General features: G+C 42.2%; 1 protein-coding gene and 1 long non-coding RNA gene across 10 annotated transcripts in view; one reads left to right on the top strand and one right to left on the bottom strand.

Annotated features, from left to right (window-relative positions):
- LOC148778834 (uncharacterized) overlaps positions 1-10,171 on the bottom strand; it is a 29,489-nt gene extending 19,318 nt beyond the window's left edge. Inside the window, exons 1-2 of the long non-coding RNA XR_016038896.1 lie at positions 9,599-10,171; positions 2,305-2,416 (exon numbers count right to left, since the gene is read on the bottom strand). This is a non-coding gene — a long non-coding RNA (uncharacterized LOC148778834). The remainder of the gene's footprint in view (positions 1-2,304; positions 2,417-9,598) is intronic.
- A 233-nt stretch (positions 10,172-10,404) lies between these two features.
- TNIK (TRAF2 and NCK interacting kinase) overlaps positions 10,405-24,689 on the top strand; it is a 410,743-nt gene continuing 396,458 nt past the window's right edge. For 4 of the 9 annotated variants that reach the window (XM_055409960.2, XM_055409979.2, XM_055409970.2 and 1 more), the window contains exon 1: positions 10,407-10,829. In XM_055409960.2, coding sequence (XP_055265935.1) covers positions 10,773-10,829 — 57 coding nt within the window. In that variant the 5' untranslated portion in view covers positions 10,407-10,772. Of the gene's footprint in view, positions 10,830-24,689 lie in introns of all 9 variants that reach the window. The other 5 variants (XM_055409944.2, XM_088839149.1, XM_055409953.2 and 2 more) reach the window with 3 other exon arrangements.

The following is a 24,689-nucleotide window of genomic DNA, read 5'->3' on the forward strand; positions in this document are numbered from 1 at the left end:
ACAAACAAGAAACCTTTTCCTGCAGTAACTCTGTGACATTGAGCAAGTCACATACTGTCTCTGGACCTTGGTTTCCTTATCTGTCAAGTAAGAGGGTTGGACTCGTTATCTCAAAGGTTCCTTCCAGCTTTAAAGTCTGATAAAAACGTTTATGTACCTTATGACTTCATCTAAAGATCAGTTGGGCAACTCCTCCCCTCTCCCAGCTCTAGGCTAACCTGTAAGGCTATATGATTCAAATATAAGGACACAAACTAAAAAGTTGAAAATTATTTTGTGCTAGGGTAAGGCAGGCTTAGAATCTGAAATTAAACAGGAGAAAAACTCTATAGAAAAAGTGAAAACTAATTGAGATAATCAGCAGGAAATAACACACCACCAGCTTTTGACATGGCCCAGACAAGCCCTGGTGGTCAGAAGGGATGTCCCTTTATCATTTCTATTAAAGTACATTTGGTCACTGACCAGACAGGTATAGAATGCTGTTGAAAGACAGTAGGGTAGGTCTTAAAAACACTGACGAAAAAACAGGCTGGAAACTCCATTATTTGACTAGAACATAATTAAATTTAAAATTGCTTTAGGATTTAAGAAGATCAAGCAACTTTCAAAAAAGTATAAACAAATTTTATAGTAAATATTGAAAGCTTACAGCTGCATATTAAAATTTTCTATACATGTTTGTTGTTAGAAATTTCTCAGAGAATGAAAACAGAAAATGCTGTTTTGAAAGGGCTTGCCAAATTTTTAGTAAAAATAGTTTACCATATTTGGGGAAAGTGTAACACTGGTATTTTAGATAAAGTGTTGTGCTTGTCTTTTGGATTAAAAAGTGCTAGTTAATTAGGAAAATTGCTCTGAACCCATTTAATACAAAAGAAATGTAGTCACTTGGCAGTATTATGCCAAGGTAATTAGGTTAAAAAAGGTCTATCTGTACCAATATATCTATCTGAAATAAGAAATGGTATTTTTAAAACAACTGTATTGTTTTTCTTTTTCTATTTTGAGATTTGATCTCAGGCAGTCCAACTCCAGGGACCATGTTCTTCACCTCAGATCATACTGTATGGAATGCAAATATTGAATTTCAGGCTTAGTCTATAGTGTGGCAAAGAGTCGGACATGACTGAAGGGACTCAGCACACACATATACACACACACACCAGGAAGCTAGAAGGATAGGGTGTATAATTGGACAGTGGAAAACTGGAATTTCATAGGCAGAGCTGCTTAAGATGATGATACATTTCTGATTGGGTCCCTAGGAATAAGTTTAATTGTAGAGAAAGACAAAAGCGATTCTAGAGAAGACAAATCCAAGAACTGTGAATCTGTTTAGAAAAATTTGTAATATGAATATTAGCATCTCTTAGTAATGTGGTCTAAGACTGGTATCCATAACTGCTGCTTTTTGGAAATGATCAAACCTTGTGCCTTGTACTCTGGACAGATTTTATCAATTTCCTGTGGCAGAACTGTGTATTCTTAGTTTATTTGGGTTGTTTTGCTTTGCTTTTTATACCCTTTGATTCTAATATGGGAATTTAAATTACTTATTGTGATGTGTTTGTGCTTATGTCTGAGACATTATTCTTTGGTTGAAAGCAACAGCAGAAGCCAACTATGGTTAACATGAGCAAAAGGCAAAGATATTGAGGTCAGAGAATTGATAATATGGTTGGAAAGATGTGCTAGGTTTTAGTTTCCAAAACTACTGCAATAATTTCTTCTGTCCTCTGGGCTCTTCTACAATGTGACTTAGATACTCCTCCCATCAAAAGGTGGGATATATGTGTCTTCCTCTTGAAGTTGGGAAAATCTGTAACAGTGGTGGAATTGACATCACATGACTGCTGATACTAAGTCATAAATGGTGATACAGCGTCTGTCTGCTGCTCATGGGATGCTTGCTCTTGGGACTCATCCACCATGCCATAAAGAAGCCCTAACAGCCCGTAGACAGACAAGCCTGGAGAGGAGCCCTCAGCGCATAGTCCAGGACCAAATCTGCTAAGTCCATGAGTGAGCCATTTTGGAAATGGGTCCTTCAACTTTAGCTGATATTCTGTGAAGCAAATGAACCTTTCCCAGCAAACCTTGCTCAAATTATGGATTTGTGAGCAAAAGAAATAACTGTTGTTTTACTCACTGAGCTTTGAAGTGGTTGGTTACAGAGCAATAGATAACTAGCATAGGGATCATGCTCGGAAACAGACAGGAAAAAGGCAACTTCTGAGACACAACACGGAGGAAAGGACTGTAGTAAACAGGGCACCGCAATTGGAAGTGATGGTCACTAACCATTTTTAGTCTGTTGCTGTTCTTAACTTCCAGGTTTCTCTGTTATGATTTCAGACACCTATCACCCTTTGGATACGGACGGGCAGAAAACCCGAGTTACGGCTCCAGCAATCTGTAACCAGAGGGAAAGAGATAATCATTCCAAAGGAAATACAGATGCAGGAAGTTTAGTTTTGTGTGTGTGTGTTTGTTTAAATCACTGCTGTGACAAATTCTCACAAGCTTAGTGACTTTAAACGACACAAATTTATTATCTTACAGTCCAGAAGTCTGTTTTACTGGGCTAGAATTAAGGTGTCTGCAGGGTGGCTTTCCTTTCTGGAGGCTCTAGAGTAGAATCCATGTCTCTGCCCTTCCAGCTTCTAGAGGTTGCCCATGTTCCTTGGCTTATGGCACCCTTCCTTCATTTTCAAAGCCAGCAACGTTGCACATATCTGTGCCTTTCTTCCATTTCATCTCTTCCTCTAGTTTTGATTCCTCTTCTGCTTCCCTCTCTCACCTTTAAAGACCTTTGGGGATGTCCCTGGCAGTCCAGTGGTTAAGAATCTACCTGCCAGTGCAGAGCATGGGTTTGATCCCTGGTCTGGGAAGATCCCACATGCTATGGAGCAAATAAGCCCAAGCACCGCAACTACTGAGCTTGTGCTCCCTAGAGCCTGTGCACTGTAATTAGAGAGTAGCCTCTGCTCTCTGCAACTAGAGAAAGCCCATGCAAAGCAGTGAAGTCATAGTGCAGCCAATAAGTTGCTTAATCCAGGTATCTCCCTATCTCAAATTCCTTATTTTAATCACATATGCAAAGACCTACTTGCCATGTAAGGAAACATACTCACAAGTTCTGGGGACTAGAACATGAACATCTTTGGCAGGGGTTGGGCATTAGTGTACCTACTGCAGTATACAGAAGCGGAATAGAGGCTGAGAGGGCCTCATCACTCCTCAAACATGTCCTTTACAAGACATAGGCTGATTTATATATTTTTTCTTTTATTTACTTTATTGAATTCATCAAAGTATCCCTGTTCCATTCTTTTGATTCAGGTAGTTTATAACTTACACATCTAATTTATAATTGTCTACATGGTGACCTCTGTATTTATTTTGTATAACTGACTTACATTTTGCCTGTGTTTAGAGGAAGTATCTATATGCTGCTGCTGCTGCTAAGTCGCTTGAGTCGTGTCTGACTCTGTGCGACCCCACAGACAGCAGCCCACCACACTCCCCCATCCCTGGGATTCTCCAGGCAAGAACACTGCAGTGGGTTGCCATTTCCTTCTCCAATGCATGAAAGTGAAAAGTGAAAGCAAAGCCGCTCAGTCGTGTCTGACTCTTAGCGACCCCATGGACTGCAGCCTACCAGGCTCCTCCATCCATGGGATTTTCCAGGCAAGAGTACTGGAGTGGGTTGCCATTGCCTTCTCCGAAGTATCTATATACATTTCCAAATAAGACAAAAATCTTAACATGCTTTTTTCTCTCTCCTTTTATCCTCATGATAAATTATTCTAGTTTTAGATTATCATTATTTCCCTTTACTTTATGAATCAGCAATAATAAAGAATTAAAAGTTTTAATTCTTATTTTCTGTTAATAGGAAGTGTTTGACTGCAAATAACAGAAAATGTAACTAAAGGCAGATTAAACAAAGAGAAAAACTTCATGTCTCATGGGAAGAAGTTCAGAGATAGGTTGTTCCTGGATTAATTTAGTGACTCAGCAATGTGATTAAGGGTTCAAGTGTTTTTCATCTTCTGCTTTTTTTTCTCAAGTTCAGGCAGGAAGATGGCTGCTATAGCTCCAGCTAATATAGCCACACACAACTCTTATCTGAAGACAGTGTATTGGTTATCTACTGCTGCATAACAAATCAAGTGGCTTACAACAACAATAACATTTCTTATTTAACAGGGTTTCTGTGGGTCAGATATTCGGGAGCTTGGTTTGATGGATCTAACTCAGGATCTCTCATGAAGCTGCAGTTAGGGCAAACGGGGATTGTAATCATCTAAAAGCTTGACTTGAGTGGAGGTTCCACTTCAAGGCAGCTGACATGGCTGGCAGATAGCATGAACGTCCACAGGTCATGGTGGCTGACTTCCCCTAGAGCAGTAGTTCTCAACTGGGAGTGATTTTTGCTTTCTATGGGACATTTGGCAATGTCGGAAGACGTTTTTAGTTTTCCCCAGTGGGAAAGTGTTTCTGGCATCTGGTGGGTAGGGAGTAGGGATGTTTCTAAGCATCCAACACTGCATAGGACAGCTCTCCACAACATGAGTCCTCAGAACCACAATGTCAATAGTGCTGAGGCTGAGAAACCCTGCTTTAGAACAAGTGAACCAAGAAAACAAGGTAAAAGCTAAAATGCCTTTCGTTACCCAGTTTTGGAAGTCCTCTGTATTCTATGTTGGAGGGAACTAACACAAGGGTGTATATACCAGGAGGTGAGGCTCATTGGGGGCCATCTTGGATGAAGGATACCACAGGTAGGAAGCTTTTTCTGTTCCTTTTCTATTCTCCTGCTTCCTTATTTTTTTCTTTAAAAGTTTTTGAATAGGAAAACTATTCTTATACCCTCATCAGACTTCTCTTTACTCTAGTCAGTGCTGCATGAGACACCTATGTCTAAACCAATCTCTAGGAGAGAGAAGAGAATCACTGTGATGAGTTCAGACAAGTTAACATTCATTCTTTCTCTGGGGTTGGGAAGAACTCATATTCTTGAAACACATGGAGAATAAATTCTCAAAACCAGAATTTTTCCAGTATGGAAGAAAGAGAATGACTTCGAGTGGGTAACAAACAGTTTGCTACCTTTGCTTATCATTGTCTTTTGTATTGCATGTTTTCTTTTTTGATTCAGTTTTTCAGTGGAACTCACTTCTCGATAATAATTTAAAAGGTGATGAATCATTTGAATCCTTATATATCTGAAAATGTCATTATTTTGTATTCTTCCTTAAATAATAGTTTACTTGGGTAAAGAATTCTAAGTTAAAATCAATTTCAATATTTTGTTCCATTTTCTACTATTACTAGCATCTATTGTTGCTGATGAGAAGTAGGTGACTTGGTGAGAATTTCCTTGGTATCCTTGATGTTCTAAAGTTCCTTCATGATGTGTTTACTGTGGTATTTTTTACTTAAACACTAGATGAGAGTTTTTAACCTGAATATATTGGAACATTTCTATGATGTCTTTGAATATTTCCTTATATCCATTCTCTAGCTTTCCTAGTAAATAAATATTGAAATTTCTGGATTTATTCTCGATGTTACTTAAATTTTTGCTCACTGCTTTATATTTTCTCTGTAATCTGGGAGAAAATGACCCAGTCTTCTAGCTTACTAAATCGTCCCTCAGTTCAGCCTAAGTCAGTGTAGCATGGTGATTAAGAGCCTGAGTTCAAATTCTGTTTTAGCCATTTATGACTGTGCTCTCTCAGTTCAGTTCAGTTCAGTTCAGTCGCTCAGTCGTGTCTGACTCTTTGCGACCCCATGAATCACAGCACGCCAGGCCTCCTTGTCCATCACCAACTCCGTGTTCTCTGGAGTAAATTAATTAACCTTTCTATTTTTCAGCTTACTCATCTGTAAAATAAATATGCTAATAATGTTGCCTATTTTGTAAGGTTATAAACATTAAATATGTTAATATATGACTATTATAAGAATATCTGCAGCATAGTATCACTGATTATTGTTCAACTCACTTAAACAATTTCAATAAATATGTTCTTAATAAGTCCTCTAACTGATTTGTTTTCACAGTAACCTGGCTTTTTTCAATGGATGTAAGGTCCTGCATTATCCTTCTCAGAGTGAAAAAATCTGTATGTTACAAAACTTTTTGCTCCTATTCCTTCCCTGGTGGCTCAGAGGTTAAAGCGTCTGCCTCCAGTGCGGGAGACCCGGGTTCGATCCCTGGGTCGGGAAGATCCCCTGGAGAAGGAAACGGTAACCCACTCCAGTATTCTTGCCTGGAGAATCCCGTGGATGGAGAAGCCTGGTAGGCTACAGTCCATGGGGTCGCATAGAGTCATACACGACTGAGCGACAGAACAGAACAGAAAAATATCTTGGAGTTTTCAATTTACTTATTGATTGAAATTAGTGCTTCTCTTTCATACCAATAGATTTCCACAAATAATATTGGTGATTGGTCTGCTCTTCTTGGGGCTTCCCAGGTGGCTCAGTGGTAAAGAATCTGCCTGCCAATGTGGGAGCCACAGGAGATGTGGTTTTGATCCCTGGGTGAGGAAGATCCCCTGGAGGAGGAAATGGCAACCCACTCCAGTATTTTCATTGGCATATGGACAGAGGAGCCTGGCAGGGTACAGTCCATGGGGTCACAAAGAGTCAGACACGACTGAGTGCAGGCGGCTCATCTTAGTGTTTGGAAATCTCCCTTGCCTGTCTGTGTCACCAGTTCTGAGTGTTTGCTTTGCTTACTGTGGTGGGAAGGCGGACAGGGCAGGACATGGTTCAGGGCACGGGTTGTAGGTAGTTTACTTTCAGACTGTGTGTGTGTGTGGTCTTATTTCTCCTGGAAATTGGTGGGCAGCCCCTTGGGGTGATAGTGTTTCCCTGGCCCAAGCGCCCATTAGTGACAACACAGACTTAATTCCAAACAATCTGTGCTTAAGCTCTTTTAAAAATTTAAATTAGGTACCATTGTTGGAGCCTCCACTGTGCTTTCACATTCCATTTCTCTTTTTCCCTTCTCACTGCTCCAAAATTCACACACCTCTGTATACTTCCTGCCCAAGTTCATGCTTTTTATGGTTATCTACATATCTGCTATGCTGTGCTAAGTCGTTTCAGTCGTGTCCGACTCTTGGTGACCCCATGGACCACAGTCCACCAGGCTCCTCTGTCCCTGGGATTCTCCAGGCAAGAATACTGGAGTGGGTTGCCATTTCCTCCTCCAGGGGATTTTCCTGACCCAGGGATCGAACCAGGGTCTCTTATGTCTCCTGTATTGGAAGGCGGGTTCTTTACCACTAGCGCCACCTGGGAAGTCCCAAAGCACGAAGTAAATGGATTTGAATCCATTCTCTTTTCTTCCTCCTTTTCTTCTTCTTCTTTTTTTAATATTTACTTATTTGGCAGTGCTGGGCCTTAGCGTTACTGGGGATCTCTATTTACATATTTAGACAGACATTAACAGCATTTCATAATATTGTACAGGCTTTCAAACCGTACATTAATAATAACAGTTCTTTCAACCCTTCAGATTACACCAAGAAGAAAATCTCACTTTGGTCAAGTTTTGAATGTCTTTTCTGGCATTTGCTAAATTCTCTTTTAATAAATTAAAGCCTCAGGATAGATAGTTAGGTAGAATTTAGTAATACTGTTTTATTTTCCATTGTATTCATTGTAATGATTTCCTTCTTTTGGTTAAGCAGGTGCTGCTAGTTTTCCATCCACAGTAGTGACATATATTTCCTTTTACGTTAAATATAAGAAAAAATGAAAAGGGTTGATTTAAAGAAAAATGTTAAAATAACTGTCCAGGAGGCATACATATATGACAAAAAAAATAGGTGTTTGTACTGAAATTGCTGAAATATGATATACACTTGACATAAAAAAAATTAATTCAAGCTCCTTCTTGGGATATGCAAGGCTCTACCTAATCTGATCTCTACTTTCCTCAGCCCAGTTACCAGAATTACTTCACCTTCAGCACAAAATGCCTGGAGTTTCCTCCTTCCCTCAGCAGCTGGAAGGGCCCTAGCTGTTGTAAAGTCTCCTTTTATGGTACTTCCTGCGGCCAGCATCCCAGCCTCCACCTGACTTTCATCAGCCTCTCAGGCTCCTAGGCAGCCCTCCTCCTCTTGGTACACATCACTGTACTGTATATATGGTTTTCTAAACTGATTCTAAAACCAAGGGTATAATTTAATACCTGTATCATGACACCATTATGGCCTGAACAGCTGATTAACGCGCTAAAAGAAATGAATGATTTGTGATGTTTCAAATAAAATTGGGGGTATTAAAATGAAGGTTCTTCTTGAAAAAAAAAATGTTTTTCTCATTGTTCATGTGCTTGGAGTTTTAAAAATAGTTCAGTTCATAGATCTCAATACCTGATCTTAATGATTTTCTAATTTGTCATCTAGATTTAGGGTAAAAAAGGCACAGAGAAGGGAAAAAACAAGGACGATGAGAAATGATAGCTTTTTTAAAATGTCATTTCGACATTATTCAGTGGCTTACTGTAGGTTACTACCTTGAGCTGGACGATTTTACTAGAAAATGAGAGATCAAATCAAATGTTTGGAATTATGGCGCATCTAAACATCTGACTCTTGAGAGTCCCTTATACTGCAAGGAGATCCAACCAGTCCATTCTAAAGGAGATCAATCCTGGATGTTCATTGGAGGGACTGATGCTAAAGCTGAAACTCCAATACTTTGGCCACCTCATGAGACGAGTTGACTCACTGGAAAAGACTCTGATGCTGGGAAAGGTTGGGGGCGGGAGGAGAAGGGGACGACGGAGAATGAGATGGCTGGATGGCATCACCGATTCTGTGGACATGAGTTTGAGTGAACTCCGGGAGTTGGTGATGGACAGGGAGGCCTGGCGTGCTGTGATTCATGGGGTCGCGGAGAGTCGGACACGACTGAGCGACTGAACTGAACTGAAACATCTGACGTTTTAATGGCAAAAGCTCCTGAACTGTTGTGGCCACTGAGATGTTGGAACAATTTTGAAGTTTCTTGATGCACAATGCATATAAATAAAGACAATATTATTAATAAAAACAGTAGGGTGCATATGGAATGCTGCTCGAAAGTCCTGAGGAACTAACTGTATTGGCTTCCATTCATTCATTCAAAAGCATCTTTCTGAAGCTGATATCCACACTGCACAATTAAAAATTCCTCAGGACACTTGGCCAGGAGAAAATTCTCATCTTAACAGAGATGGAGATAATGCCTTCAAAGCTACAACTGTATTTGGGGGAAAAGCTCAATTTTAGCCTCTCTTCCTAGGTATGTCGTGTGGCCAAGGCCGGAGACGCGGCTGGGGGAAGTGACTCGATACACCGGATTACAGATTATCAGGTTTACCACTGTTAATGTTCAGCCTTTAAATTAGAAAGCCGGTGCAGGGAAATAGCTCTCACGCCGTACATCTTCTGGGTTACATCTTATCCGCCAGCCAAACTTTCTCCATTAATCTGGGTAGACGAGCAGCAGAAACGCAGCCGGAAAGGAAAATGCAGAGACCGCCGGCGGCGTGAGCTGCCTTAACCCACGTTGCCTTCCGAGTTACCTTAAGCATTCAAACCACTGCACCCGGAGAACAATTCTCGTTTCAATTCGGTCGTTTTCGTGGGGGAATTGCGGCATGGACAGGTCCTGGGTGTGGCGAGGCCAAGAGGGAGCTCAGATCGCCCGACTTTCCCGCTTCTGGCAAACCTTCCCAGGCCAGAGGCGGGAAGTGACCAGTCCAGAAGAACTGCCATCCGGGATTCCGGGGGCCGCTGGCAGACCGGACCCCGCGGCAGTTGCAGATTGCCGAGGCCTGGGGGGGCTGGGCGCCCACACGAGTGCGCTTCTCCCTCATTCGTTCCGCGCCTGGAGGCGGATCCCCTTCTTTGCACACAAGTCCTTATATGCACCGGTTGCACCAGCCCGCGCTACTCCAGCCCCACAAATAATTAATGGGGGAGGGAGGGCGTCGCTCTTTTCCTCCTTTCTGGATTTTTTTTTTTTTTCACCGCTGGAGCATTTGAACCCTGCCGAGAATCCCTCAAAATGCGACTGAAGGGCCCTTTTGCTGCAGCGCACGAACTGGACACACAATAAAGCCCTCGTGTCCCTACGAGAAGCACGGCAGGGTTCAGGAAAGGTCTTCAGATGCAGCGCGGTTAGCCCGCAAAAGCCTAGGCTGAAAGGGTGTGCGCCCCTCCCCCATCCACGTTGGTGCAGAGGGACCCGGTCAGGAAGCGCGGCCTCTCCCCAGTCGGAGACCACGCCTCCTCCGCCTTTCCTCCCCACCTCCCACCCCGCTTTACTCCTCCCAGGAAGCGGTGATAGACAGTTCTGTGTGGTTCTCCACCCCCACCCCCCAGCTGAGTGGAGGAGTTGATGTGTCTCATTATAACAGCCAATGCAGCCGCCATCCACGCACAAGCAAAGAAGCATGTCCCATTTAAATACACCCACGCAGCCCCAGCGCCCTTAGCCGATCAGGGCGCGCAGCCCACACGCACCGCGGCTCCGGGACTTGGAGATCCGCTCAGGTTGGGCTCCCGGACCCGGAGGACCGACGCGCGGAGGATCGCGATCTGGCGCTGTGGGAGCCGGGGTGGGCGGAGGAGGCTGGGCCCCGGGCCTCTGGCGCGACAGCCGCATGAGGACGCGAGTGAAATAGACCAAGGTGGAATTTCCAAGGGAATAGCTTCGGGGTGGTTTTGGTCCATCTCTCCCGCGAAGAAGTCGACATGGCGAGCGACTCCCCGGCTCGCAGCCTGGATGAAATAGATCTCTCGGCTTTGAGGGTGAGCGGAACATGTTTTCTGATTTCTTTCCAGTGTTTTGGGTCAGAGTGAGTGGGCTCGGTGCGCGGACTGGGGCTGGGGCTGGTGGGCAGAGGCGGGCGAATGCCACGCGAGGGAACCTGGATTCTCGTGTTGATTCAGGGGCTGCCGAGGTGTTCTTGGCTTAGCCCCCACCGCAGAGGTTGTGCGGTACGTGTCCTCCTCTGGTGGGAGCCAGACCTCCCCCCCCGAAAACCCTTAGAGCTTATGCCAGTTTCATCTTAGACTGGTGTAAGAGCATTAAAATGAAAGGCTCGTGTGTGTGAGAGTGTGTGTGTGCATAAGCCCCGGTGCCAAGGCTCTAGACCCCACTGTCCTTTTCTGTAAAAAGAATAACTACAGCGTGAATAAAGGCACTGGCTCCTCACGTTTTCCATCAACCTGCAAGAGGACATTGTGAGCCTCGCAGGCTCCACGAAGCCGAACCTGCCGCTCTACGGGGGCAGCTCTTGCTATGCCAGTCTTGTAGATGGCAACTGCCTCCCCTTCCCCCTTTTCAGCCATTCGCTCCCGGACTCCCTCTCAGCGCTCTCTGAAATGCCGGTCTGCCACTCACCTTTATTTATGGTTTTAACTCAGCCCTGCCTGTGCTTTCTGACTTTGTGGCTGTGACATTTCAGTATGGATGAACTTAAGCAGGTGAAAGGGATGTGTTTGTTCTCTGCTTTTCCCCAATCAGACCGGAACTCTTGGGAGTGTGTGTGTGTGTGTGTGTGTGTGTTTGTGTCTGTGGTCAGTCCTTTGTAAAGCACCTCCCCTCCCCTCCCCCCTCCGCCCCCAGCCCCCCTGGTTTAATTTACCCTCACGTGAATTGCCTCAGACGCCGTTTCATTGTAATGACTAAGACATCACTGATATAGAATCCATTTTGCTGTTGTTTTGAGATCGGAATACCAGGAATCCTAGTGCCGCCTCGACGCCTCCCCGCCCCCACCCCCCAATCTCAACACACTCCTTCGGGGAAGGGGGCTGAGCTTTCTTGCCATATTAATTAGATGCTGCCTGCCGGGAAGGGGGTGAGGGGTGGGGGCGGCAGCAGCACTGGGGGTCTGAGAAGGATTGTCTACCGATCTTAAAAGGGCTTTTTCCTTTCTTGACCCGCCCCCCACCACCACCAAAAAAAGCGATTTTATATACTTGAGGCAGGGAGGGTCGGGAGACGGAACTGATGGTGGCTCTGAACACAGACACAGAAGGGGTGAAGCTTGCAAGTTCACACGCCCTCCTGAGGAGTACATTGTTAGATGGATGCTAAATCTTGGGATTATGTACTTGAATCTTTAGTACTTTCCTTGACATTGCCTCCTTCTCCACGGTTATTTTAAAGAACTACCTTTATGGTCAAAGTGGTACTTTTTCTTTAGTCTCCTTAATTCTCCCTCTTTGCTTACCCACCTCTTTTTAACTCCCTCTCCTCTTCTTCTTAATCCTTCCATCTCACAGGTGAGGTCTCTTCGAGGCAGTCAAGGGGCTGAGAAGAAACAGAGATGCCATTGGAAATGGCTTTTTTTTTTCTTTTGATAGTTGGGTAGCAAAAGCTCATTCATGCATTATTACAGTAAGCTGTCTATTTCCCCGGCACTGAAATGCCACAGTGAGAACCCGCGGCCCCCTGGGCAGCTGGGCTGGGGGGGAGGTGTGGGGTAACAGGGTGGGTGCTTTGGCCAAGTGTGTGGCTTCCTGCTTTATAGACTGTGTGTGTTCATTTGCCCTACTTTCTGCGCTGGGAGTTGCTGCCAGCGGGTTAATCAGGTGGATGGATGGCCCAGACTTCTGGGTAGAGGAGAATGGCAAAGCAGGGGAGGGGACGGGGAGGGGGAGTATGAACAATGGGCAAGACTTGAGATTTCCCTGAGCCGGAATCTCAGCATCGGCTTCTCTAACAGATAGCGCTGTGATGTGATTTTAAGTTGGGCTTGATCTAGAGATGTTTCTTGTGGGCTTTTTCCTGGGAAAGGTTTTCTCAGATGCCAGGCACAGAGCTCGCAGGCTCAGGAGCAACCACAAGGCCGACGTGGAGTGCGAGTCACACATGGGAGACCTGTGCTCCTTAGATCAGTATTAAGAAAAGATATATTCGCACAATTCACTGAAATCTCTGTTCCTGGCTCGGGCTTCAGTGCTTTGCCACTGTATTTCTGTCTGCAGGAGGTGTGGAAAGAGAGAGGGCTCCAGCTTCCAGCTCGTTCAGAAGATGGGGAACTGCTGGCTGGAGGATTTAAATGTAGATGTGGGGACAATTACATTCTGGAGGGCTGGGGTTTGCGACCGGTCTGGTGGTAGGTGAGCTGGGCAGATCCAGAGTTGAGTCCCGATGCTAAAGAGGTAATCTCAAGTCAGAGGCCAGACCATCTTTTTCTGTCTTCCTAGATAAGGAGAGATGGGCTTAGGTATAGAGGAGAGGTCTCATTTGTTCCTAAATCCTCAGGAAAGCCTGCCTGCTGAGAACTTCCTGGGGAATGCCTGACCCCTGAAATGCAGCCAAGGTCAGTGGCATCTAGGAGAATTTGCTGCAGCCTCACCAGTCCCTTGCTGTTTTGGTGGCTTTTTAATGTACACAATCAATGCCCTTTTTGTAAACTCTGCGCTCAATGCATTAAAAGCAGATCCTGTCTAGAGAAGCCTTTATTGTTCTCAGTCAGTGATCCCAGATTGGACCCAGTCTAAATTTCCCCCAAATAGCAACAACGCATAATTTAGACCAGAGCACCAAGCGACAGCCCTGATGACTTAAACTATGCAAGATTTGGATGGTTTAAGAAGTCAGAAAAGAGAGGATGGTTAGAAAAGAGGTGATCTGACTCCAGTTTTATTAGTCCTGATTTTTAGAGCTCTAAAGATAAACTAATTCTTGAGGGAAGGGAATGGCTTCACAGATTTAGAGCTGGAAGAGAATTGTAGAACACCTAACCACCTAACCACGCCTTTCATTTAATGCTCAGGAAGCTGAAGCCTTGAGGGGTGAAGTCCATTGCTCAAGGTCATATAGCCCCCTTCCTGTTTGGAGGTGTAGTGAGTGGGGGTGGAGAGAAGGGTGGTTTGGGGAGGATCTAGGTTCCCTGACTTCTCAGTCAATGCTCTTTTCTGTATGTAAGTCACACTGTGGCAACATTTTCTGCTGAGAGGCAGAGAGAAATTATTTCACCAGGGTCATGGGATTTTATTTATCAAAAATAGAGAAACTGCTTCATGCAGATAAGTTCATAAAACATTAAACCATGGAGCCTTAAGGTATCTTTGGAATTCATCTTGCCCAACCCCCCTTCAGTTTCTCCTCGGCAGGCAAATGACTGAATCATCTAGGACAGATGGTTGTCTCCGTAACCCTTTTCCATCTAAACATATCTCTTGGGGTCAGTCTAGATATACACATTATTCAGATGTCTTTGGACGCAAGGTTTATAGAGTTCTATGTATGTTTTGTATAATGTATGTGGATACTTATATTCTGTATAGTATTACGGATATAAATGATCCATGTGGGTGTATGAAATGTGTGTATACATACATAGGCAACAGAAAACAATCATTCAAATGCAAGGCTTGAGTCATTCTTCCGTCAAGATATGACAGTATTAAAAGAAATGAAATGTGAACCAGTATGCTTTATTACATAGGAGGTGAGGTCAGCCCAGAAAGCTTTTTGAAGATTAGCATATATCTGAATCTGAGTGCGTTGGCCTTCCTTAGCTTGGCCCACAGAGTAAGGCAGTCAAGGCCAAGATTGGTCTCTGCTGACTTCATAGTCTTAAGTTTCTGCCAGGACTCGCACTCACTTTTCTCTTTGAACAGAATTGGATGACCTCTGCTTGTCTTTCTCCCTTTACCCCTCATTCCCTTCTGGGCCTAGCTATTTCTTTCTCCATCGAAACCTAGATTTAAGAATTGACCTCATCTGGAAGACTTGCATGCATTCTTCCTGCTATACTTTTTGCACTTGTGTTATAAACCATATAGGGTTTTCTTTCTACCTGCTTACTAAACTGTATACTCTGTGGGGCCAGAGGCTAAGTTTTGTTCATTTCAGAGTCCATAGTCCCAATTAGTTGAATAAATACATGAATGAGTGAGTGAGTGAAGTGGACTGAGCGCTGGGTTCTATGCCCATGTCTTATTGAATTCTGTGATGTTAGATGAGTCCTTTATCCATAATTAACTAAAAATGAGAACGATCACAACTGCTTGCCTTCATCATTCACCGGTTTCATCAATAAAGTATTTATGGCGGTGATTTGAAAACTGTAAAGTATTATGCAAATATGCTATTCCAGGATTAAATAGAATTTGATGGGAAACTTGATTCCACCAGCGTTTGATTCCAGTGATTGTATGTAATAGAAAGGGATCCTGAGAAAAAAATATTGGAATTTTGAGAGTTCTTTTTCCTTTTAATGTACTAGTATGGCCTTATATTGACCTCTCACGGCCTATATCCCCCGATGGCCTGTTGACCTTTGCTCCAGGTGAGTTCAGCCCAGAAGCCTTTGGAGATTTGTATATTTCTAAACCAGTAGCAAGTATCAGCATCTTTCATTAACAACTTTTCTTTAAAAAATTCTTTTTCTCCTCTTTATGGATTAAACATTATTCAAATAAAAACATATTTATTGTACTTGTGCCTTTTCAAAGTTTGTGTGGGGGTGGGGTGTGGGTGGGAGGCTGTGCCTGAAATGATACAGCACTCGTCCAGTATCTAAAACCTTTTGGTCAGAGAAATCTTGACCATCGGTAATTTATTATCCCAGAGTATTTATTTACATTTGGTCTTAAATGAGAATTTAGTAAAGTTGCATGAATTGGTAAGGTAACAGTATCATAAAATGATAGTAGTATAACAGTTTTTTAATTAGATACATGTATTGTTTTTAGAGGTATCAAACAGGTGTTTTCTTTGCCGAGACATTGCCTCACAATAAAGTAGGGTGTATTGGTAGTTATCAGAACATCAGAGAAATATGTATAACTGTTTTCAGTGTCCATTATTAGCTAGAGTAATCTTTGTACAAAAGCTAATGTAAGTCATGGCTTGCTGTTTGCCTAATTAGCGGGTTAGGAGGTTATGAAACATTTTGTTGTTGAAAGAATACCCAACACTCTTCCTTCATGGGTAGATCATATTTCCCCCCTTATCTGTAGGGCTCTTTGATATCTCATAATTTTGAGTCTTGCCAGTTGGCCCTTTCTTCTTTCTGGCCTGCAATTAATTTTCTGTGCCCTTCTTGTTCTGCACCATTCCTTCTTTCAGTGATGTTTCTAAGACTCACCCAGTTTTGAGCTACTGTGGTCGAATCATGGCGTCTATGTCCAGCTGGACAGAATCATGCTGAGTCTGTGTGTCTCATAAAATATGGGATGTCCTCTGTCTGAAACATGCTTTCACGTCAAATCCGTTTTTCCATTTCTGTGGGGAAAGTAGCTCTGTGCGAACAGGGCCTGAACTAACAGAGTGCTGAGAATTCCAAGAAAATCTGGATGATATTTTTGAATGAGATGTTATTCTGCACATATAAATAAATAAATGTAAGGTTTCTAGTGGAGAGAGAGGGAGGACTTAAATAGAAAATGTTGGATGAATTCCGCTTATAATTTCTTCCCTTCTGGTTGGAAGCTTATTTCCCTATAGAGAAAGATGATTCTCTAACCACTTTTTTTTTTTTTTTTTCTTTCATACCCAGGCTGTCTCTACTTGTCTCAAGGGGGTGCCTGGAAATTCTCAAAACATGTTTTATTTTACCCCAACCTTAAAAATCTTTCCTTAATACCTATTGCATGGGTCCCCTTGTCTCCAGTATCCTGCTGCAGTTACACTCTCCTGGGCAGCACTGTTTCGTCTCTACCACCAGTCCTCTCCTGGCTAGTCTCCTTTGCACACTGTAGCCATGTTAGTCTGCCTAAAAGCACAGTTTCAGTCTGAGTAATTTTTATTCACGGCCTTCCCTGATTCCTCACAGTCTACAGACCAAAGACTAAACTCTTTACTCAAGACCAGTTAAAATTCAACTGGGCACTTCACCATGCCCTTCAGTTTAACAACCATTCCTTTTCACCTGCTACAGGGCATAGCGTTCTTCTCCCCATGGATGCTCTTTAGAGGGTTTGTTGTTTTGTCACTAAGTCATGTCCGACTCTTTGCAACCCTACGGGGTGCAGCACACTAGGCTTCCTTGGCCTTCACTATCTCCAGGAGCATGCTCAAACTCATATCCCTTGAGTTGATGATGCTATCCAACCATCTCATCCTCTGTTAATGTAAGGTCGAAACAGCCCAATGATGTTAAATAAAGGAACCCAGACACCAAATAGATAATGTCACAGGCTTTAATGGCTAGGCACCCCCAGGAGGGATTCCCGGACCTAACAGAGCGAGGTCGAGGAAGTCCGCGCCCAACAAAGGCAAGAGGCAACTTATATAGCTTTAGGCAATATTTGGAGTGGTGGTCCCTCATAGGTCAGTTAGCCGGGGGCAAGACTGGGTTGGTTGCCCCGGCTGCTCAAGGTTGTGCTGACGCAGCGGAATAGTTCTTGCTGTTTCTGGGCAGAATGCTGTTTTTGGATAGGAGGGGGAGGTTAGGAGAGGGTTGATTTCTACCAGGAGCCGTTACATCAAGGACACTCCAGCAGTGGGGGAGGGAATGAGAGAATAGAGCACAATAGTCAAAGTCCGGCGGGGCTTTTTGCCGCAGGCGGGAAAGGGAAGAGGAGAAGGAGGAGCCAAGATGGCCACCGGGGTCCGGCCTTACAGTTACTCCTTTTCTTCCTGCCCTCCGTCTTTCCCAGCATTGGAATCTTTTCCAGTGAGTTGGCTCTTTGCATCAGGTGACCAAAGTATGAAACTTCAGCTCCAGCATCAGTTGTTTTAGTGAATATTCAGGATTGATTTCCTTTAGGATTGACTGGTCTGATCTTGCTGTCCAGGGAACTCTGAAGAGTCTTCTCCAGCACCTCAATTCAAAAGCATCAATTCTTTGGCACTCAGCCATCTTTATGGTCCAACTCTCACATCTGTCCATGACTACTGGAAAAACCATAACTCTGACTCTACAGATCTTTGTCAGCAATGTGATGTCTCTGCTTATTAATACTCTGTCTAGGTCATAGCTTTCCTTCCAAGAAGCAAGCATCTTTTAATTTCATGGTTGCAGTCACTGTCTGCAGTGATTTTCAGTTCAGTCACTCAGTTGTGTCCAACTCTTTGCGACCCCATGCATTGCAACACACCAGACTTCCCTGTCCATCATCAACTCCTGGAGCTTGCTCAGACTCATGTCTATCAAGTCAGTGATGCCATCCAGCCATCTCATCCTGTCATCACCTTCTCCTGCTTTCAGTCTTTCCCAGAATCAGGGTCTTTTCCAATGAGTCAGTTCTTTGCATCAGGTGGCCAAAGTATTAGAGCTTCAGCATCAGTCCTTCCAATGAATATTCAGGACTGATTTCCTTTAGGAATAGACTGGTTTGATCTCCTTGCTGTCCAAGGGACTCTCAAGAGTCTTCTCCAACACTGCAGTTCAAAAGCATCAATTCTTTAGCGCTCAGCATTCTTTATAGTCCAACTCTCACAACCATACATGACTACTGGAAAAATCATCTTTGACTAGATGGACCTTTGTTGGCAAAGTAATGTCTCTGCTTTTTAATATGCTGTCTAGTTTGGTCATAGCTTTACATCCAAAAAGCAACCATCTTTTAATTTCATGGCTGCAGTCACCATCTGCAGTGATTTTGGAGCCCAAGAAAATAAAAGTCTCTCACTGTCCCCGCTTTTCCCCCATCTATTTGCTATGAAGTGATGGGATGCCATGGTCTTAGTTTTCTGAATGCTGAATTTTAAGTCAGTTTTTTCATTCTCCTCTTTCACCCTCATCAAGAGACTCTCTAGTTCCTCTTTACTTTCGGCCATTATGGAGGTGTCATCTGCATATCTGAGGTTATTGCTATTTCTCTAAGCAACTGCTTACTTTATTCTCTTTTTCTGTACCTGCTACCCCAACATCCAACATTCCAATGCCACCTTTTCCACAAAATTTTCCCTGATTCTTTCAGATAGAAATTATCCCTCTGACTTGTAAATCCTCTTTGAACTGACCTTATACCTGTTTTTTTTTTTTCCCTAGATCACTGCTTTCTATCTTGGATTTTATTTACTATTAGACAGCAAGCTTCATGAAGGCAGTGTGTACTTTTGAGTTTCTTAGGAATCCCACTTGGATGACCTCTGTGCCTCCAGTGTCGGGATAATGTAGGCTATTAGTGGAGCAAAGACTGCTATATTGTTCAATTGCTGCTAAATTGTTTAATTAAAAAAGTGTTTCTTAAAAAAAGGGGCTTCCTGGGAGATCCAGTGGATCCTCCATGCTGCCACTCGGGGGGTCGAGGTTTGATCCCTGGTCTGGGAACTAAGATCCCGTATGCTGTGTGGCTTGTCCAAAAGATTTAAATAGATGTTAAAAGAAAAGGTTTTCATTGTTCTCATTTTAAAAGCATGTGATCATTGCAGAAAACTTGGAAAATGGAAAAAAAGCAAAAATCATTCATGATTCCCAATGATAATCACATGTATGTTTTAGTACATAGCTTAGTTTTTCCCTGTGCGTGCTCAGTTATGTTTGACTCTTTACAACTCCATGGACCATAGCCCACCGGGCTCTGTCCATGGGATTTTCCAGGCAAGAATACTGGAGTTCGTTGCCATTTCCTCTTCCAGGAATCTTCCCAATCCAGGGATCAAACCTGTGTCTCCTGCATTGGCAGGTGGATTCTTTACCACTTAGCGCCACCCAGAAAGCCCCAGTTTTTCCCTATCCATAGTTAAATAGGTAGTTTTAAAAAATTAAGATAATATTGTATATATTACCTGCAACTTTTAAAAAATAATCAGCCTTTTTGCACACTATTAATTTTTTCTGTACCATAATTTTAAAAATTATGTTGAATTTAAAACTTATGTAAAAGTTTATGTAAAAACTTATGCATAGAATGCTCATACATTGCTTGTGGGAATGTAAAATGGTACAACTCCTTTGGAAAACGGATTGGCAGTTCCTCAAAATGTTAAATAGAGTGTTAGCATGTGGCCCTGCAATTCTACTCCTAGGTATATGCCAAAGAGAAATGAAAACATATATTCACACAAAAACTTGTTTTTAGTAGCATTATTCATAATAGTCAAAAGAATTGAAACAACCCACTCCAGTTTTCTTGCCTGGAGAATCCCAGGGATGGGCGAGCCTGGTGGGCTGCTGTCTATGGGGTCACACAGAGTCGGACACGACTGAAGTGACTTAGCAGCAGCAGCAGCAGCAGCAAACATCCATTAATTGATGAATATATAAATGAAATGCATTGTATCCATAAGATGGCATTATTTGGTAATGAAAGGAAGTGTTGATTCAGGCTGTAACACGGATGAATATTACGCTAAGCAAAAGAAACCAGACACAGAAGGCTACAGGTTATATGATTCCGTTTATATGAGATGTCCAGTACAGACAAATCCATAGATACGGAAAGTAGATTAGTGGTTGCTGAAGCTGGAGGGGAGGGAGAGTAGAAAGTGACTGCTAATGTCCTAATATTAAATATTAGATAGTGGTGATGGTTGCTCAGCTCTGCACATATAGTAAAAACCACTTGTATACTTCAAAAGGGTGAATTTATGGAGTGTGAATTAAGTCTAAGTAAGATTGTTATTTAAAAATTAGGCAGATAGTACAATGAGCCCCCACTTATGACTTAACGGTCATCCACATATATCCAATCTTACTTAATCTTCATCCTATCCACTTCCTACCCCATCTTATTTTGAAGCATCATACCCTTTCATTTGTAAATACTTCAGTATGCGTTTCCAAAAGATAAATACTCTTAAAATGCATAACTGCAATACTGTTATCCTGCCTAAAAAATTAGAATGCAATATTTAATTTCTTCAAATATTCAGTGAGTGTTCAAATTTCTAATCGTATGTTTTAAGGACTGCTTAGCATTTTACTGTGAGAATACATCATAAAATATTTAATCAATTCCTATTGATGAAACTTTCAGTTATTTTAAACTTTTCAGCTTTTGTAAGTAGTACTTTGATAATCAAACATCCAAATATATGTCCTTGTACACATTATTTTAATACATTATGCATTATTTATTTATCCTTCTATTAATATGTAAGTATTTTAGACATCTTTGTTTCCTTAGAATAACTTCTTAGAAGTGCAATTTACAGTGAAAGTTATAAATGATCTTTAAGGCTCCTGATGTCAAATTATCTCCCAATTTCCTGTGAGGTAAGTGTACAAATGAACAGATGAGGCTTGGAAAAAAATCAAATCAATTAATTTTTCAAAAGTCATAAAGCCTCTAAATGGCCAAGCTTACGACTGATCTGCCCCAAAGCCAGAGCCCGTATTAACTCACGTGGCCAGCATTTGACTCGTGGACCTTGTCATGACTTCAGATTTATCTGATGTATTATCTCCCTGGGTTCACAGATTATCCAGAAGCCTTTCGTTTTAGGCACACGATCTCTTTGATGAGCATAGTTGTGTTTGTAGTGCTATTTCCAAAATATTTCTTCCTTGTGATTTTCTTTTTTTTAAAGTAACCAAGGTTGCTGCTGCTGCTGCTAAGTCACTTCAGTCGTGTCTGACTCTGTGTGACCCCATAGACGGAAGCCCACCAGGCTCCCCCTTCCCTGGGATTCTCCAGGCAAGAACACTGGAGTGGGTTGCCATTTCCTTCTCCAATGTGTGAAAGTGAAGTCGCTCAGTCATGTCCGACCCTTAGAGACCCCACGGACTGCAGCCCACCAGGCTCCTCCATCCATGGGGTTTTCTAGGCAAGAGTACTGGAGTGGCTTGCCATTGCCTTCTCCGGTAACCAAGGTTAGCTTAGAATAAATGTTCCTTTTCTTGTCTAAAAAGCATAAAGTACAAGCTACTTGGGGGTTAGCAGTGATTTTCTTTTACATTGTGTGTAAAGTATGTTTACATTTAATTTGCCATTTTCTTTGGAGAAGTATCTGCCACTTGTCTGGAAGGCATATGGAATCAGACTCAAAGGTTTCCATTTTTGAAAGCAGGGAAGACCACGGAGTTTGCAGTTATTACAGAAGATGGCAAGATGGGAAGACATGTTAGAACAGGAGCCATTCTCAAGCTTTTATCTGCCAGATAATTATTAAAATCAAAATCTTTTACATGGATAAAGATATTTTAAGATTACAATGGAGAAAATGGAAGATGGAACTGGCAGCCAAAAGTGTAGAGTCCTGTGTTTCATCCATCATATACTCTCCACCTGGTCTATAAGAAACTATTAAACCCAACATAACCTTGTGGTTCTCATTCTTATGGAGGCCAACTGTCTCTCTTTACTAGATTTTATAACCTAATCCTCCATTTAAAATGCCTATAAATTATTTATACCTAGGGTAAAAATCTGAGCTTCACATGCACATGGTTTCATCATTTCTACTTCTAGGTATTTTCTTTTTTTTTTTAGCAGCCTGTAATCAAATTACAGCAGTGTGGTGGGTGGAATAGGTTGTAAGCAGTAATTGCTAACTGTATTTAAATAATAATATTTAGCATTTATAGAGCACTTTATATCTTCAAAGTACTTGCAAACATTATCTAATTAAATACCCTCTCTGATTATAATCTGGATATCAGTCAGTCAGTTCAGTTCAGTCGCTCAGTCGTGTCCGACTCTCCGCGACCCCATGAATCACAGCACGCCAGGCCTCCCTGTCCATCACCAACTCCCGGAGTACACTTAAACCCATGTCCTTAAATCCAGAACAGGGTCATGAGAAAAGTATGCATTTAAAGTTAATGCTTGTTAGGCTTTAAAAACCTATACAATAACTGGTGAGGTAGATTGGGGTTCCGTTGGATTGTTTTTGTGCATCTGTTTGTTCAACCTCATAGCAAAGTCAGATTATATCTGTACTTTATCAATGCTTCTGCTTGATATCTGACCATTAAAGACTGTGTTGATCATCGCTCTGGTCTTTACAGACCCTAAAATATTCATGGCATAAATAAGCTTTAAAATGGGCTCCTTCACTTACATTTCATGCCCTGGTCTCAGATGAAATTCTCATTAGTAAGTGCAATGAAGTGGGGTAGTGTGAGGGAGAATGGCTATGCATTGTGGTTTAGTAATTTCCATCTGAGAAAAAAATACATTAAACTGCATGGTAGGATACATCATAAAGAAACGCACTGGAGAAATGAAACATCTTGAATCTCACCGCAGTAATGACTTCTTGCTGTTTTGGGCACATGTCTGTGTACTGTCCCCTTGCATGTATGTCCTATGTTGGCAGTTTTCAGTGTTTGGCGCAAGGACCAGTCCAGCTTATCCAGTAGATGCTAGAGGATTCCACAGCTGGTAGATTTCTCAGTAAATGCTGCCCTGTGCATTGTGATTTTCTAAGAGCTGGTTGATAGGTTAATTGCCTAAACAGTAGTTCTCAAAGTGAGATCCTCGTTTCGACAGCTTCAGGATCATCTCAGGTCCTGCCTGTCTGACCTACTCTGGAGGTGGGAATTGGAAACTGTGGGGCAGGGGTGGGGATGGCGGGTAGGTAAGAAGCCCTTCAGGTAATTCTGATGCAGAGTTACCACTGGCCTAAATGTTTTGAAGTTTCCTTCTTTTTTCATGTTGGCTCATTCATTCATTTAATGTTGATATTTATTGAGCATCCACTGTTTACTGTGTGGAGGATATTGTGATGAAGACACAAGAGAATGCTGTCCTCATTAATCTTATCCTTAATGAATGGGAGAAGTAGACATTAAATCATAACAATGACTTACTAAAAGCAAGTCGCTTTGGAAGAACACAGAATATATCCACAGAAATTTGAGTTTGCCTGAAAATGTTGCAGAGTAGCAAATAGTGATTTACATAAGGTAACTGCCACTTTTTTTTTAAGGCTTATAACTTCGAATTGTGGAAAGCACATACTTCTAGGGATATGAACTTTAAAACTTAACACTAATTGAATAAAAAGACCCTTCACACTAATACTGTATTATATTTGTATGAAGTATTTGTTAGAAAGGGGATACTTAGAATAAAGTATCAACTGATGCCATTTCAACTGATAATCTTGGAGTGTTTTTTGAATTGTCATTTGTTGTTGTTGTTAGCAAGTATGTTGATGGGGCAGAAAAAGTCCCTTCTACCACCCATGATCAACAATATGCATCCTTTTGGTGTTCATGCCCTGTTTTTCCCTATAGATCTGTAGGGATTCAGTTTATAGCCCCAGAAGTTTCTGATATTTGCCTAGAAGTTGAACAAAAAAAATTGTATTCACAGTCTCTTTCAACCTTTCTTTTGTTTGCAGTCTGAAATCTTTGGATTGATTATATTTTGAGACTTGGAAAGTGAAATGGATGTTTGGAATCTAGACAGGTTAGAGAGTTTCCTTATCGAGAAATCCCCCAGACATTCCTTGTAACAGTCTTACCTAGCCACAAAGATGCCCTATGGTGTTATTTAATCTACAGTTCTTAGATAACATAGTTTATATTACATGTCTTTTTATTTGGGGGAAGGTTGATGACAATTATGGTAGTTAAGGCAGCTTTGTACACAACTCGATAGTGAGCATGTATCAAAATTTTATTTCGTACTCACTGCTGGGGAAAATGCTTTTGAAAAATTGACTTCAAAGGCCCCTCTTGGAAGAGTTATTTTAAAGGAAAAAGAGATGATTAGATAATAATCGGTAGACTGGATATCAAAAATATCTGGATGAATGTGACTGAGTTTTTTGCAATATTGACAGTTTGGGGGCATACTCAACTG

The sequence above is a fragment of the Moschus berezovskii genome, chromosome 1 (assembly GCF_049115385.1).
Source record: "Moschus berezovskii isolate FMDL1 chromosome 1, NW_MosBer_1.0, whole genome shotgun sequence".
Lineage (NCBI taxonomy): Eukaryota > Metazoa > Chordata > Mammalia > Artiodactyla > Moschidae > Moschus > Moschus berezovskii.